This window comes from Sciurus carolinensis, chromosome 2 (assembly GCF_902686445.1).
Source record: "Sciurus carolinensis chromosome 2, mSciCar1.2, whole genome shotgun sequence".
NCBI classification, from domain to species: Eukaryota; Metazoa; Chordata; class Mammalia; order Rodentia; family Sciuridae; genus Sciurus; species Sciurus carolinensis.
Window position 1 is genome coordinate 73,973,673 of NC_062214.1, and position 17,161 is coordinate 73,990,833.

Genomic DNA, 17,161 nt, shown 5'->3' on the forward strand with positions numbered 1-17,161 from the left:
TCATGAAAAGGCCAAATTTAAGAATTATTGGGATTGAGGAAGGCATAGAGAAACAAACCAAAGGAATGAACAATCTATTTAATGAAATAATATCAGAAAATTTCCCAAATCTGAAGAATGAAATGGAAAACCAGGTACAAGAGGCTTATAGGACTCCAAATATACAAAATTACAACAGACCCACACCAAGGCACATTATTATGAAAATATCTAACATATAAAATAAAGACAGAATTTTAAAGGCAGCAAGAGAAAAGAATCAAATTACATTCAGGGAGAAACCAATAAGAATATCAGCAGATTTTTCAATCCAGACCCTAAAAGCAAGAAGGGCCTGGAACAACATTTACCAAGCCCTGAAAGAAAACGATGCCAACCAAGAAACTTATACCCAGCAAAACTTACTTTCAGATTTCACGATGAAATAAAATCCTTCCATGACAAACAAAAGCTAAAAGAATTTACAAAAAGAAAGTCGGCATTACACAACATTCTCAGCAAAATATTCCATGAGGAAGAGATGAAAAACAATGATGCAAATCAGCAATGGGAGGAACTAGACTAAAGGAATAGCCAAATAAAGGAGAAACCAAATCATGTCAAAAAACAAAAATGAGTCAAATGACTGGGAACACAAATCATATCACAATAATAACCCTGAATGTTAATGGCCTGAACTCATCAATCAAAAGACATAGACTGGCAGATTGGATTAAAAAGAAAAATCCAACAATACGCTGCCTGCAAGAGACTCATCTCATAGAAAGAGATATCCATAGACTAAAGGTGAAAGGATGGGAAAAAACATACCATGCACATGGACACAGCAAAAAAGCTGGAGTATCCATCCTCATTTCAGATAATGTGGACTTCAAGCTAAAACTCGTCAGAAGGGATAAAGAAGGACATAACATACTACTTAAGGGAAGCACAAATCAGCAAGACATAACAATCATAAATATCTATGCCCCAAACATTGGCTCATCCATGTACATCAAACAAATCCTTCTCAATTCCAGAAATCAAATGGACCACAACACAATAATACTAGGCGATTTTAACACACCTCTCACACCACTGGATAGATCCTCCAAACAAAAATTGAATAAAGAAACCATAGATCTCAATAACACAATCAACAATTTAGAATTAATGGACATATATAGAATATACCATCCAACAAAGAACAAATACACTTTCTTCTCAGCAGCACATGGATCCTTCCCTAAAATAGACCATATTTTATGCCACAAAGCTACTGTTAGCAAATACAAGAAGATAGAGATACTACCCTGTATCCTATCAGATCATAATGGATTGAAATTAGAAATGACAGAATAAACAACAGAAACTTCTCCAATACCTGGAGATTAAATAATATGCTATTATATGATGAATGGATAACAGAAGACATCAGGAGGGAAATTTAAAAATTCTCAGAAGTAAACAAAAACAAAAACATCATATCAAAATCTCTGGGACACTATGAAAGCACTACTGAGAGGAAGATTTATTTCATGGAGCGCATTCAACAAAAGAAGTAAAAATCAACAAATAAACGACTTAACACTACAGCTCAAAGCGCTAGAAAAAGAAGAGCAGACCAACACCAAAAGTAGTAGAAGACAGGAAATAGTTAAAATCAGAGCTGAAATCAATGAAATTGAAACAACAACAACAAAAAAAACAATCAAAAAAATTAACAAAATAAAGAGTTGGTTCTTTGAAAAAATAAACAAAATTGATAAACCCTTAGCCACACTAACAAAGAGAAAGAGAGAGAAAACTCAAATTACTAAAATTTGGAATGAACGAGGAAATATCACTATAGACGCAAGTGAAATATCAAACATAATTAGAAGCTATTTTGAAAATTTATACTCCAGCAAAACAGAAAACCTCGAAGACATCAACAAGTTTCTAGAGACATATGAATTACCTAAACTGAACCAGGAGGATATACACAACTTAAATAAATCAATTTCAAGCAATGAAATTGAAGAGGTCATCAAAAGCCTACCAACAAAGAAAAGTCCAGGACCAGATGGGTTCTCAGCCGAGTTCTACAAAACCTTTAAAGAAGAGCTCATTCCAATACTCCTCAAAGTATTCCATGAAATACAAGAGGAGGGAACCCTCCCAAACTCATTCTATGAAGCCAATATCACCCTGATACCTAAACCAGACAGAGACACATCAAGGAAAGAAAATTTCAGATCAATATCCTTAATGAACATCGATGCAAAAATTCTCAACATAATTTTAGCAAATCGCATACAAAAATATATTAAAAAGATAGTGCCCCACGATCAAGTGGGTTTTATCCCAGGGATGCAAGTTTGGTTCAACATCCAGAAATCAATAAATGTCATTCACCATATCAACAGACTTAAAGCTAAGAATCACATGATTATTTCGATAGATGCAGAAAAAGCATTCGATAAAATACAGCATCCCTTCATGCTCAAAACACTAGAAAAAAATAGGGATAGTGGGAACATTCCTTAACATTGTAAAGGCCATGGCCAATATCATTCTAAATGGTGAAAAACTGAAGCATTCCCCCTAAAAACTGGAACAAGGCAGGGATGCCCTCTTTCACCACTTCTATTCAACATAGTCCTTGAAACTCTAGCCAGAGCAATTAGACAAACCAAAGAAATTAAAGAGATATGAATAGGAAAAGAAGAACTCAAATTATCCCTGTTCGCTGATGACATGATTATATATTTAGAGGAACCTGGAAATTCCACCAGAAAACTTTTACAACTCATAAGTGAATTCAGTAAAGTAGCAGGTTACAAGATCAATGCTCATAAATCCAATGCATTTTTATACATATGTGATGAATCTTCAGATAGAGAAGTTAGGAAAACTACCCCAATAGCCAAGAAAAAAATAAAATACTTGGGAATCAATCTAAGAAAAGAGGTGAAAGACCTCTACAATGAGAACTACAGAACACTAAAGAAAGAAATTAAAGAAAATCTTAGAAGATGGAAAGATCTCCCATGTTCTTGGATAGGCAGAATTAATATTGTCAAAATGGCCATACTACCAAAAGTGCTATACAGATTCAATGCAATTCCAATTAAAATCCCAATGATGTACCTTACAGAAATAGAGCAAGCAATTATGAAATTCATCTGGAAGAATAAGAAACCCAGAATAACTAAAGCAATTCTTAGGAGAAAGAGTGAAGCAGGGGGTATCCCAATACCAGATCTTCACAGAAGAAGATCTGCAAGCAATCAACAGATACATGAAAAAAATGTTCAACCTCTCTAGTAATAAGAGAAATGCAAATCAAAACTGCCCTAAGATTCCATCTCACCCCAATTAGAATGGCGATGATCAAGAACATAAGCAACAATAGGTGTTGGAGAGGATGTGAGGAAAAAGGTACATTGCTCATACATTGCTGGTGGGGTTGCAAATTAGTGCAGCCTCTCTGGAAAGCAGTATGGAGATTCCTCAGAAAGCTTGGACTGGAACCACCATTTGACCCAGCTATCCCACTCCTCGGCCTATACCCAAAGGACTTAAAATCAGCATATTACAGAGATACAGCCACATCAATGTTCATAGCTACTTGATTCACAATAGCCAGACTGTGGAACCAATCTAGATGTCCTTCAATTGATGAATGGATAAAGAAACTGTGGTATATATATAAAATGGAATATTACTCAGCCATAAGGAATGATAAAATTATGGCATTTGCAGGCAAATGGATGAAATTGGAGAATATCATGCTAAGTGAGATAAGCCAATCTCAAAAAACCAAAGGACGAATGGTCTTGCTGATAAGCAGATGATGACACATAATGGGGGGAGAGAGGGATGAGTGTTACGATTAGGTTTAGGTTTAGGGTTAGGAAGGGGGGCAAGAACGGAGGAAGGAAGGAAGGACTGTATAGAGGGAAAAGAGGGGTGGGGGGAAGGGAAAAAATAACAGAATGAATCAAACAACATTACCCTATGTAAATTTATGATTACACAAATGGTATGCCTTTATGCCATGTACAAACAGAGAAACAACATGTATCCCATTTGTTTACAATAAAAAAAATCATATTTGCCTTAGCCAGAATTTCCAGTAAATATCACCTAGTAAATGAGTTGTAATAAGCAATTTTTCTTAACCTCCTCTAGTTTTTTTTTTTTTTTTTAACCATTTATTCTTGCATTCATTCAAAATTCACCAAATGCATTCAAACTGCTAGATTCTTTGCAAAGTGCTGGGGATACAAGGCAAACAGGACACAATGTCTGTCCTCCAAGAATTTAAATTAAATTGCTTTTGACTTTGAACAAGCTATGATGAACAGTGTCAAACAACTAATCCAGATATTTTGTTGCCAAGAGCAGAGCCAGTCTTAGGTAGCCAGCCTTCCCATTGATTTTTTTTTTAATTTGTTCTTTTTTAGTTATACATGACAGTAGAATGTATTTTGACATATCATACATACGTGGAGTATAAGTTCCTATTTTTGTGGTTGTACATGAAGTGGAGTTACACTGGTTGTGTATATTCATATATGAACATAAGAAAGTTATCTCCAATTCATTCTACTGTCTTTTCCATTCCCATTGATTTTAGATTTGTTATTAGTATTTGATAATATATTTTACCCACTGCTTTTTTTGAGATAATCATAAAATTCACTCCTATATGTGTTCATTTGAATCAAACTTGGTTGTGTTAAGTTATTATTGTAAATTTCTACAAATATTCCTCATCCTACAAAGCAGCTAACTGCCAATGCCATTTACAATGTTTATTTCTTTAAGCTGGTTTTGGCATGCATATTCCCAGAGCCACTGCCTGGATCATTCTATCACCTAAGTTGAAGTATCTAAAGAGGAAAGATGTCATTTGTAGAAAAGGTAGATTATGAGGGAAAAATATCTGAAATTGGGGGCATTTTGAAATCTCAGATACTCAGGTTAATATGATTGTGGTTCTTCTTATACTTTGTGCTAATGGCCATTAGCTTAATTCAAGAAATAGTAGTTTTGGGTACCGTCCTAAGGAGATTCTTTTCATATATGCTACTCTAAGGACAATAGAAGGGCATCAGGAAGGGGGAAGGCAGGGTGAGGACCACTGCCATCTTTGGTTCAGCCACACTGGCTACTGAAGTTGCCTCCAGCCTCCCTTGTGTCTCCCCATCCAACAGGACCTGGATATTCCTCTGAATGTCCATACAGTCATGCAGCCCAGACACTGGCAGCTGCAGGAAGGAATCCTCAAAAGGACACACTCCCATCAAAATAGCAGCAACTGGTTTTAAGTTTCCATGCAACCTAAACAGGGTGAAGCTAAGGAAACTAGGCACCTAGTACCTGATATGCAGGTACGATCTGGGATGACTCCAACAAATGCATCACCAAAAATAAAGGCAGGCTTAGAACAAAACTGACCACCACCCTCCCAGCAAAAAACAAAACAAAACAACAACAAAAAAAACTATAGGAAGAGATAAGGGGGAAAAAGCTCTGTGTCTCAAGTCATTTTGCATTGCTGAACCAGATTACCTGAAACTAGGTAATCTGTAAAGAACAGATTTATTTTTACAGTTCTGGAATCTGAAAAGTTCGAGATCAAGATGCTTGTGTTTGGTGAAGGCTTTTCTTGCTGCATGTTCACATGGCAGAAGACATAAGAACAAAAGAAAGCCAAACTCCCACAAACCTTTTTGATAGAAACATCAATCCATTTGTAAGGCCAGAAGCCTCATGACCTAAACCTCCCCCAAAGCCCCCATCTCCCAACGCAGTTGCACTGGGGATTAAGTTTCCACTGTAGGAATATTGGAGGATACTTTCAAACCATAACACCCTGGATTTGGATTGCTGAGTCCAATCACCTGGAGCCCATCCTCCTTAGGACCTGCAGACAGTGAGCTCTTGCCTTCTCTTTCAATCTGACTAGAAGGAGGTATGTTTTCTGGTGCTTGCAATGAATCACACTCATTGGACAACTAGACATTCTTCCCCAAATTTTGCTGTCCTCAGGTCTTTTGATCTTTTTGCATTGCTATGCTTGACAACAGGCACCCACAGGAGCCAGAAGTCCTGATAACTTAACCGGACTGTCTGCTTTTATTTCATATCTTCATTACTGAGCAGAGTGGTCACTACATTAACAACTGCCTGAAAAAGTAGAAACAGAGGGCTCAGAAAAGAAATCCCACTTGGGTATAATTTTCTTGGATTTTTAAAAGAATCTTTCCCCTTTCTTTTTCTTCTTTTAGAGGGACAGAAATAATGGCTCATCAGACAAATGCCTGAAGATAATTGCTCAAAACATCTAGCCTCTTGGCAGGAAGGGTTTGGATAGTGCTGATGGTATATCAGTTCAGAGAGCTGAAGTGTAAGGGGCTGTGCAGTGACAGGGTAATGTGTCCCTGAGCTGTTTTCTTCAAAGTGTCTAAAAGGAAGTTCCCTGCAGTATCCAGAACACATTCTATTAGGTTATATACTGATAACTTCATATGACAGTGGTGACTGGACACACTCTCTTTGCAAAGTGAAGTTTTTTTTATTGCTTGTGATGATCTTAACAGGCAAAATGTTACATAGGGCTGTCATACCTACAAGGAGATCTTCATAAAATGCCTGCATTGAATTGAGCATCAGAATGAACTTCACACATGAATTTTTCTTGAGTTCTCACTTTCCCCTTTATGGATGGAACAGAGCCACAGCCCTTCTGGGTTGGTGGAATTGGAAGCCAGTGAAGGAATCTGTCTTGGGGGGTCACATGCCCTACCCTCTATCACCTCTCCTCACTGCCATCCATGCCCACACCCACCCAGGTTCATTGGGCTTAATCATAAGCATACTTGGGGAAAGCATGGGTCATGCATGTTGAAGAAAACAAGTCATATTGCCTTTTCTTATAAAATGAGATGAAAAAATAAATTCAAAGACACTTTTCGAGTGTCATTCTTCTTTCAACTTTATATATATATATATATATGTATATATATATATTTATGTTAAAGCTCTTATTTTTCTTTTCAATATACTCTACTTAGAACTTTAAAAAATAAACTTTCTTTTTGGTACCTCTTGTTTCCTGTGTTACCCCTGGAAACATTTAAAAATATATCTCCCTAGAATTCTTCTGTGCAAATAATAAACATAAATAATATTAATACCTACGTCATATATATATAAAAGGCCATTTCAAGGTTTTCACTGTGACTGCAGTCTGCTGCAGTCCCTTGAAGGTGATCCTAGAAGTAGTCTGTGGCCTGTCCCTGTAAGCCATGCAAGTCCTGATCTGGCTGTGGGGGGGTGGACAGGAATTCTCCATCCTGCTTGTCCATCTGTAAACTACTTCTGGATAATTGTAAAACACTTCCCAGCCCACTGACCAGTGAGAGGGAGGAGATCCAGTTGAGTGAGCTGAAACTGGGCAGGTTGAAGAGAGATGGTAGGGGGGCTTCCTGGCTTGTACTGGTGGGGCTTGTACTGGTGGGTTTCCTCTTGGAGTTCTCAGGACATGCTTCCAAAACAGCCTCATCTGGTCTGGAGGACCCTGGGGCCTGAGCCCCCTGTCCCTCCAGCACGGTGTCCTCTCTCAATGGCACACTTATGTCCACTGTGCTGGGCTCCCTGTTGGTCTTTGGGGAGCAGGATGGCTGCTGTGTGTGTTGAGAAGCTTCTGAGGCACAGTCCTTGGAGAGGGTCTCAAAGGGACTCGTGGTCATCCCTTCTGAGAGCTCTGTTTTTGGGTCTCCCGGGAAATGTTTCTGAGCTAAGGTCTCTTTGGTAGTTTCAGGTTTCTTGGGATATTTCTTGGCTGACTGGCGTGCCAGCTGAAGTTGGGTTGGGAAAAGGCTCCCCTGGAGGGCTCTGAAAAACAATCTGGAAAGAGCAAATGAGAAAAAAAGTCGGATACTGCTACAGGTGTCCATTTCCTGAGACTCACTCACACAGGGAAAATGCACAGCAGTACACATGTTCTACGTACTCACTCAGGACTCGAACACAAACTCCAATACTCACCTGGGTAGCAATGCAGTGATAGGTGCTATGAGGCAAATCAAGTAGAACACGGGGTCTCCCAGTAATGCTTGCATGGTCCAATAAGGATTAGATGGAGGGTAACATGTTGCACAGGAAGCATTGTAAATCAAAGCCACAGTGAAAAATAAAAGGATACTGAAGACACAAGCTGTCCAGTTGAGCCAGGTCTGAAGGGGAAATAGAGAGGGCTTTTATTTCAACTTAACAGTGGCAACGAAAACCCAACAGTCATCAGTGAGTGGAGGTGATGTTCTAAGGTCTTCGTAAAAATTGGAGTCTTTGTCATAGGTAGCTGGTGAGGCGTAGTGAAGCCTCAGAAACTTGTGGACCAGCCTGGGACAAGGACATAGGGGCAAGATAAGAAAGCAAGGTCAAGCGGAATGCTCAGAAGTGTGGGCAGTGGGCTGTGGCAGCGCCTAGGCCAGAGGTTCAACTGAGTGTCATTTCCTTTCATCACAGTGAGGTCGGTTTTGCAGTCTCCTGTCCACTTAAGAAACCTAGATCTCATGGAGCCTGCTGAAGTGTGAAGTCTGCATCATGAGGGCCCCTCTGGGGTGTGATCATGTCTGTGACTCTTACCCAGGTTTTGGTTTCAATACCCAGGTGCAGCAGGAAGGTGAACAGTGCGATTGCCGTGATGGGGGTCCCCCAAGTAAACATGTCCACATCCGAGTCGTAGTAGGCCTGAAAGACAGCAGCATACCATGTCTGTGGGTCCCCAGATGCAGGAGATGGAGAAAACTCTGCTGGGTGTCAACTTACCAGGTAAGGAATGAAAAAGCAAATCAAGCTCTGGAAGGCAGCATCGACCATGTTTAACCAGAAGGCACGTGGCCGATATTCCTGGGACACAAAAACAAGCAGGGAGATTACAGAGAAGTGCTCATCTCTTCAAATGTTTCCTAGGATGCTGCAGTCCTTAATGCCAAGCACCAGAAAAAAACTTGCTACTTCAGGACTTTGGGAAGGTAAGGACCTAGATGGAATCCCATTACCCAAATGCTTGCAGAACTGTTTGTAGCAGAGTTGCTCACTGGGATCTTTTATACCAAGAACACAAGCTATAGTAGTTGTAGGTCAATAGTGAAAGAGGAAACTGCTTTCTAAATCTTACTAGGGAACATTTCCCTCAAGTGGGAAGAGTACTTGAAATTCTGGGCATTCTTCCCCGATTTTGAACCCTTCTATCCCCTTCCACTTTGTCAAGGTTTTGTGGTGGGTCCTGGAGGTTGTTTCTTGAAGTACATCTTAAATTTTAAAACTAGACGATGGATGTGTCCCAATGTTAAAATCAAAAAGCTCTTGTTCTGATTTGGAAATGATTTGAATGTGTCCCATAAGTGTTCATGGATTGAAATTTGATCCCCATTGTGAATTATTAAGATGGTAACAAATTAATCCAACTGTGGTGTTTAAAGGGGGACCTTTGGGACATGATTAAGGGTAGATAGTCAGGGTGAATACTGATGGCTTTTTAAAAAGGAGAGAGATCAGAAGAGACACATCCACACATTTGCCCTCTGTCTCTTGCCACGTGATGCCATGCCCTCCTTTAGGTCTCTGCCAGCAACAAAGCCATTACCAGATGCAGCTCTTCAACCCTGGACAAATAAGTTGCTTTCCCTTATTAAGTAGCTTGCCTCAGGTGTTTTGTTACAGTAACACCAAGCAGACTAAGACAACTATACCCACAGATCAAAATGACCTTGATATAGACAAATTGAATTTTCATTACCGGGGTGAACAAATTTATATTTAACCCTACTAAGTCCTCAAGTAACTGGCATGGGCTCTGGCCTACTGTAGAAGTTCAGAGAGAAGCACATACTAGTACTTAAGTAAAGTGTTGGGTACAATCCTCCTATTGATTACTTTACTCCAGAGGACAAATCTGCAGCATCCTTGCCCCATGAAAGGCCAAGGAGACTGAGGCCAGCTAAGGTGATAACAAATGCCAAGCAGAAACCTCTTCATTTGCCTGACCCAGAACCTCTGCAACACTGTGCAACCTGTCCCAGTGGGAATCAAATGACTATAGAGGTGGACAGGGGAAGTTAACTTGTAAGTGAACAAACTCTAAAATAGAGATTATTGTATGAAAAATGGGGTATGGCATTCTTTTTTACATACTAGAAAGCAAACTTGCCAGAGAAGCATTCAGATGATTTATTTGATGGTGGGCTGGAACAGTTGGTTGTTAGTGTGTCAATCATGTGGTGTGTTGATGCAAACATATATTTACATCTGCTTATTCTTTCAGTGTTTCAAAGGTTTTCCCTATGGGTCTGTCTTCTTGATTCCCATTGAATCACATTAAAAACAAAAAAAAAATTTTTTTGGCATTCTTTAGAAAAAATTATATTTGAAGTTCAGTCATTAGATTTAAGGATCTGGGATGGGTTTTTCCTTGGACTTTTGGAAACACCTAGGGTAGAGATGGTTTTCACTCAATACACTTGATGCACATTTTGGTTTGGATTTTGAATATACCCAAAGTTCCATATATTAAAGGCTTGATGCAGGGTGCTTCTACTGAGAGGTGGTGGAATCTTTAGAAAGTGAGGCTAGGAAGGAGGTCTGGCATGTGTCCTTTAAGGGATGGTGGTACCTTAGTCTCTTTCTCTTTGTTTTCTGGCTCCTGATGTCAGCAGTTTACTCCACCATGTGCTCCCCACCATTGCTACCTAGCACTCCCACTGAAAGCAAAGGTTATACCCTATCTTGGACTAGAATCTCCATGATATAAATAACCTTTTTCTTTTATAAGTTAAATATCTCGGTTATCTTGTTATAGCAACTCAATACTAGTACAATGCGCAATGGTTTCAACAGATAACATCTGTTTTTCTCCTTCCATAGGCTGGATTCTAGAATTTTAACAATTTGTGCACGGTATTTATTTAAAGGGGACTTGCATTTCTGGAAGGTGAACAAAGAGGCAAGGGGCCAGGAGACTCAGGAAAGCTTACCTCCCTATTCTGGCCACTCTTATAGAGCTGTGGCTTCAAAAGCAGCACATGGGCTGGCACATCCTTATCCAGCACCCCAGTCACAAGTTGGGGAAGTGACGAGAAGAGTAGATTAAAGAATATTAGATACCACTGGTCAATCATGGCGGATGCAGAGAAACCACAGTAAAACTGGAACCAAAATAGGAGGCCCACGAACATCTGCAATCCAGAAAGAAAGAATGACAAGTGATTCTCTAGTTGTCCTTGCAGTTTCCCATCCAAGGGATCTAAGGGTCCTCCAGAATTTAACTCTAAAGATTATTGATAGACAGCAATTTCTTCCAAAGGCAGCCTGATCCTTGAGCCCTGATGTTGGTTTCTGCCTCTAACTGTCCCTCATACTCTTCCTCCACTCCTTCTCTTTCCTTCAAACATGAGGGACTGGCAGTGGGAATTTAGAATTCTCAGGAGCAGTCCTGTGAGGGGTGCAGAATTGTAGATCATTAGTGTAAAACAAAATCAAGGTTTGACAGGGTAGCTCTAGGGCTGCTTACATTTCAAGAGGGCCAGTTAGCTACAAACCAGTGAGTTCTTCCCAGGACTGTCTTCTGTTTATGCTCCAAACAGAACCTACCTGGGGCTACATCTCTGATTTCATCTCCCTCCTTAGTCACATGCCCTTTTGATGAGAGACAGGGGGAAGTGACTGACTCCTGTTTGGAGGGCAGCACAATAGCAAAGGCCATGACAGTAATAGCTTCACTGCTGGGACAGAGCCCTGACTATCCCCTGGGCTCCCTGCTGGTGGGTGTGGTATAGGCACCATCTCTGATCTTAAACAGCTAGGAAAGTAATCCAGGGAGGTACATCAGTCTCAAGCCCATGCTCAGTAGAAGTGGGAGTTGGGCCTTTCTCTTTTTCCACTATTATTAGATCATTGAGACTCAGTAGTCTGAGTACATTAATATGGGGGGCACAGCAATTTATTGGTTGCAAAGTACTATATTTTGTATCTTAAAATGCCCCCAATGGCCTATATGTTCATAATTTGGTTGCCAGCTTGTGGTGCTATGGGGAGGTGGTGGAATCTTAAGAAGACAGGCCTAGTGGAAGGAAGCTAGGTTGCTGGGAACATGTCCTTGCAGGGGAAACTGGGACCCCTGTTCCCCCTCTTCTTTTCTTTTTGCTTCCTGGTTTCCATGGGGTAAGCAGCTTCCTTCACCACATGAATGTACTCTCGTCATGATGTACTGCCTTGCCATGGGCCCAAAGCAACTGAGTCAACTGACCACGGACCGAATCTTCTGAAACTGTGATCCAAAATAAATCTACCTTTCTCATGAGTTGTTTATCTCAGATACTTTATTATAGTAGTGCGAAGCTGACTAACACACAGAACACTCTTACAATTAGCAGCTGTGCTATTTGGTGCAGATTGTTTCACTGCTCTGCCTCAGTTTCCTTGTCCATAATATGGGCATAACCAACAATATTTAGTCATGGCATTGTTGTGAGTACTGAAGGACCTAAAGCATTTTTAAAGTACTCACCAAGGCCTGGCACACTGTAGGTGCTTACCTGCAACAGGCTGTTATGTCAGTAGGATCATCAATTTCTTTGAGGTTCAAGCAGGGCTGGTGTTCTGACCATTTATAGAAAAGGAAAATTCAGGTTCCAAGAGGTGAAATGACCTGACCTTGGTCATGGTATGAGCAACAAACCAACTTGTTCAACTTGGTCCAGTGGGCAGAGATGGTCCCCAAAGGGAACATGATAGAATGGAGGAACACTCTCTACTGGGCACCGCACAGGCTGAGTTTGGGTTCTGAAGCTGCAAATATTTACCCTTTCAACCTTGACTCAGTCACATAACCTCTCTGAGCTTTGTTTTTTTTGACCTGAAAGTGGCTTTTTGTGAGATCAGGAGAAATGCTAGTCCATGTGGATGAAACATATCCTCCAAGTCCTGTTTCAATCTATGATTGAAATTTCTTACTATGTAACTGTCCCCTTCCATGCCAACAAGTGATAAACTTGGAACTTTTCAATGACTTTCTTCCCTTTCTTCCTCCCACAGGTGACTCTCTCACACTCACCCCCACAGGCTCAGCCTAATGAGTCATCCACAAGCAAATGAAGTCAAGGAAAAGAGGAAGAAAAGTACTTAGATAATCGAGATTTTTTTTTTTCTGTACTACCAAAGAGCTTTGTTCACAAACCACTGTTGCCATGGAAACATTTCTTTTCTGCTCTTTATTGAAAAGGAAGGCTAAATTATTCTTAAAACTAATGAATCTCTCATGATAGAAAGCAGAGTGATTATACTTGAACTCCTCACAGAGACAAATGCTTGTTAACAAAGGTCCTTCATCTTATACCGAATAGAAACAGGTACCACTTTGCCCTCCCTGGGTCCTCCAACAAGGGCTGGTTCATCACGGCAGGCTGGGGGCTATGCCCATCTAGGTGGCCATTCTGGCTTTTGTTTGCATTTAATATGTTGAGGGGCTTGGCCTATGTCCTTGTTGCTATTCTCTCAATCTGAGAAATTTTAATTGGGAATTAAACAGAGATCAGCTGGCTTGACTCCCAAAATGTACCCCATCTCTCTGGGTCCCCAGAAAAAAATCCAAAGAAGGCAACTACAGATGGTCCAAACCTACCATGGTTCAACTTAGTTTTTTTTTGTTTGTTTGTTTTGGTTTTGGTACCAGGGATTGAACTCCACCCGACTGAGTTGTTTAGTGCCTTGCTTTCCCTGAGACTGGCTTTGAATTCTTGATCCTCCTCCCTCAGCCTTCCGAGCTGCTGGGGTGATAGGCATGCATCATTAGCATTTTTTTTTTAAATTTTAAAATGGTGAGAAAGCAATATACCTTACCTCAAATTTTGAATTTGGATCTTTACCTGGGTTAGGAATATGTGGTCCTATCTTCTCAAAATGCTGGGCAGTGGCTTTGAGCTGGAGCTCCAATCAGCCATGAAATCATGAGAGGAAACAGCAGAAGCTCTGCAGCGTGCTGTGCTGCTAAGCTAGGATGTTAGGTAGGTTAGGAGTATTCAATGTGTTTTCAAATTGGGATATTTTCAACTTGCAGTAAGTTTATTGGAAGAGTAAGCCCATGATATGTTGAGGAGCACCTGTAACTTGCTTTTGTTCCTACTGCTAATGAATGGCAGAAATGAGGCTGGACTACCCCCTACCCCACCTCACACACCTGCTCACTCCTGGGAGCCTCTGTGTTTGCAACTGCTTGTTTGAGGCCTCGCTGTGCTGCGGATTCAATGCCAGCGGGTAGACAGAAAGGAGAAATCAACTAGCAAGGGCAGGAACAGTATACCAGCTTTCCTGGGTTATAGTCCCAGGCAGAATCTAATCTGAATTAATTTCCAGGACCAAACCTATCTAATTAGATATGCCCTGATTGGTTCTGATCATCTGTATTCATTTGCTAGGAGACATTTTGAAAATCGGGCAAGAATGAGTGGGTGGGAAAGGATAGGGAATGGCAAGGTAGGCGTCAGCCTCCCGAACAAACCATTAAGAACATTAACAAAGGATATGCTGATGTCAACTTAAAGTTAGCATGTAGATTTTTCAAATGGAATTAGAAAAAATACACCTTTTAACCTATTTTATTTTATTCTTTTTTAGAAGACTATAAGATAATCTTGACATCAGATTTTTGAGGTCTAGATAGCTAGTTTTATGGGTCTAACCTGGAAGGTCTCTTGTCCCAAGAGTTTGTTTAGTCTTGATATACTCAGCCATAAGCTCAGAGGCAGGAGCCCTGAGCAGCAACCCAGCAACTTTTTAGCAGAATATCTAGAAATCTTTAATAAGTGGGGCAGGATTCTGTGACAGCCTTGTGATTCATCCTGCAGGACTATGGAGAAAACTTTCCAAAGACTTACTAATGAAGGAACTATGATGAAACATTAAAATTCACATGAAATGCATCAGGCAGGGTGCTGTATTCAACTCCTTAGAGAGAAAGAATTATCTGCAGCCAATCTAGCCTGGGTAAGACTTCACTGGAGGATCAATTTAGCTATAGACAGAGCTGGCCACAAGGGGGCATGTCAGCCCTGCAAGCCCAGGAGAGTATGGTGGTTCCTTTCCTGCTTGACCTGAACCTATACTGTGATGACCTGGAGACTCCCTGACAGGCCCAGGGTGGGTGTGTCTCCAACAGATGCCATTCAATATTGGGAATCATAGTGTGACCAAGTAAGCTTACGATCCCAAGACTACCAAGCACATTTCTACTTATTCTTTGATCTTCCCTGTCTGCTCTAGAGAAAGTAGAGTGTCTACAACAGAAGCACACTCCTGAGATACACATATACAAAAGAGTAACAGAGCTTGGGAGCAGGAGTTAGATGGCTCATGATAATCACAGCCTCACCAGCTTACTAGCTGTGTGACCCTGTGCAAACTGCTGGCTTTGTACTTAAACAAATCCTATTATAAAGTCACATGTGGACTTCATGTTCCCAGGACTTTCTCTCTCAGAGATGCAGCTTCTCTCATGTGCTCACAAGTTGGTTTTCTGAGCTTACACGATGCAAATCCGGGCCAAGACTAGATAACTGGGGGACATTTCCAGAAGCCAAGGAAGATGGGATTATAAGAGGCCCTGGGGAGGCCTGCAGATCTCATTTAGATATGGTTCTAAAAATGTCATGCCTTTTAATTAAAAAACTCTATTAAAGACCAGTGTCTAATACCTACTGTGTTTTTGTAGAAGAAATACAGCACCATGTTGGCTAGTCGGGAGTAGCACCAATGTCCATGGACAATTAAGAGTCTCTCCAGATATCGGAATCTTGGCACTGCAAAGTCACTGGCCATCACTGCCTTGAAAGGGAGAAGAATTCCCATTATTGGTGATGACTCACACAGCATAAGGTCTGCCTCACTTACCCTGAATGAAAGGCAAAACATGGAAGGAAAAATTCAGCTTCAAACACAGGTAACTGTGACTTGACCACTGTCTTCTTTTATCATCTCTTTTAGTTAAAAATGTGCAATCTCAACAAATGCTCTCATTCAGTGATCATTACCAGATTCATTTAAGGCCTCAAACACTGGCTATACAAATGATGGGTTTAAAAAGATTTTGCCTTTAAAAAAATGTCTCTGTTGAGTTTTTTTTTTTTTCTCTCCTTTATTTTTGTTTGGTGCTTTATGGATATACAGAAAAGTGGAATTCACTATGGCATATTTATATATGCACATAGTTTCATGCTGTCTTTTAACAACCCACTAACTACAGATACGTGTAATTTTTCTACCTTTCTCCAGTCCTGGATGCTATATTCCTCTAAATCACACCATGATCTCAACCCAAAGATGAACCAAGGTTGTCCTTTTTGTTTGGTCACCCTAAAAGCACATTTTGGTTTATTCTCCCCAGAAGAATAAATAGTCATTTTACTGTATTAAGGAAAAATGACAGAAAAAAATGTGTATGTCTAGCACACATAGGAATTCCTCCCCACCAAATATTTACCATCCAGTTATTTGAAACTGCAAATGCAGAACCCGCGGCTACGGAGGACCAAGGGTAAATCTATCTTGGGCACGTTCTCAGCAGTTCCCTCACCCTCATCTGACTTGAGTCACTATTTTGTTACTCCTACATTTTTCTTCGTCCAGGAAGTGGAAAACGAAGACCATGTTTGACTTACTTTTACCTATTCACAATATCCAGCACAGCACCACGCAAATGGTGGAAGTTCAAGAAACATTTATCGAACGAACAGGAATACTTTTTTTTCTGACTTTTTCAGCATTTCCCGTTTTCAGAATTCCTAGTAGTGAAAAGTTGACTAGGGCGGTGCCTGTCAATATTACATGCAGAGAAAGTGACAAGTAAATACCTTTTGTATGAAAGACCCTAATGTTAAGCATGTGGCTGGGGAGGGAACACAGCTGCCACCACTGCTCCTTTCCTCAAAGTAGGAGCACAGGCCTCCTCTGTGGAGATCTCTGGCTCAAGTCATGTGAGCAGTGATGGAACAGCTGAGCCATAGGACACATGCCTTGAGATGCAGCTTTGAGAGGGTGTGACTTCTAGGTAGGGTGTTGCTGAACGCTTCAATATTTACCTAAGCTACTTACTTACTTTATATATTGCTACTTCTTGCTGTTCTAAGTGCTC

General features: G+C 40.5%; 1 protein-coding gene across 3 annotated transcripts in view; it reads right to left on the minus strand.

Annotated features, from left to right (window-relative positions):
• Nucleotides 1-4,087: 4,087 nt before the first annotated feature.
• The window catches only part of Atp10a (ATPase phospholipid transporting 10A (putative)), a 180,321-nt gene continuing 167,247 nt past the window's right edge, over nt 4,088-17,161 (minus strand). Inside the window, exons 16-21 of one of the 3 annotated variants that reach the window (XM_047541122.1) lie at nt 15,730-15,855; nt 11,013-11,213; nt 8,806-8,886; nt 8,623-8,727; nt 8,023-8,210; nt 4,088-7,881 (exon numbers count right to left, since the gene is read on the minus strand). In XM_047541122.1, coding sequence (XP_047397078.1) covers nt 7,248-7,881; nt 8,023-8,210; nt 8,623-8,727; nt 8,806-8,886; nt 11,013-11,213; nt 15,730-15,855 — 1,335 coding nt within the window. In that variant the 3' untranslated portion in view covers nt 4,088-7,247. The other 2 variants (XM_047541124.1, XM_047541125.1) reach the window with 2 other exon arrangements.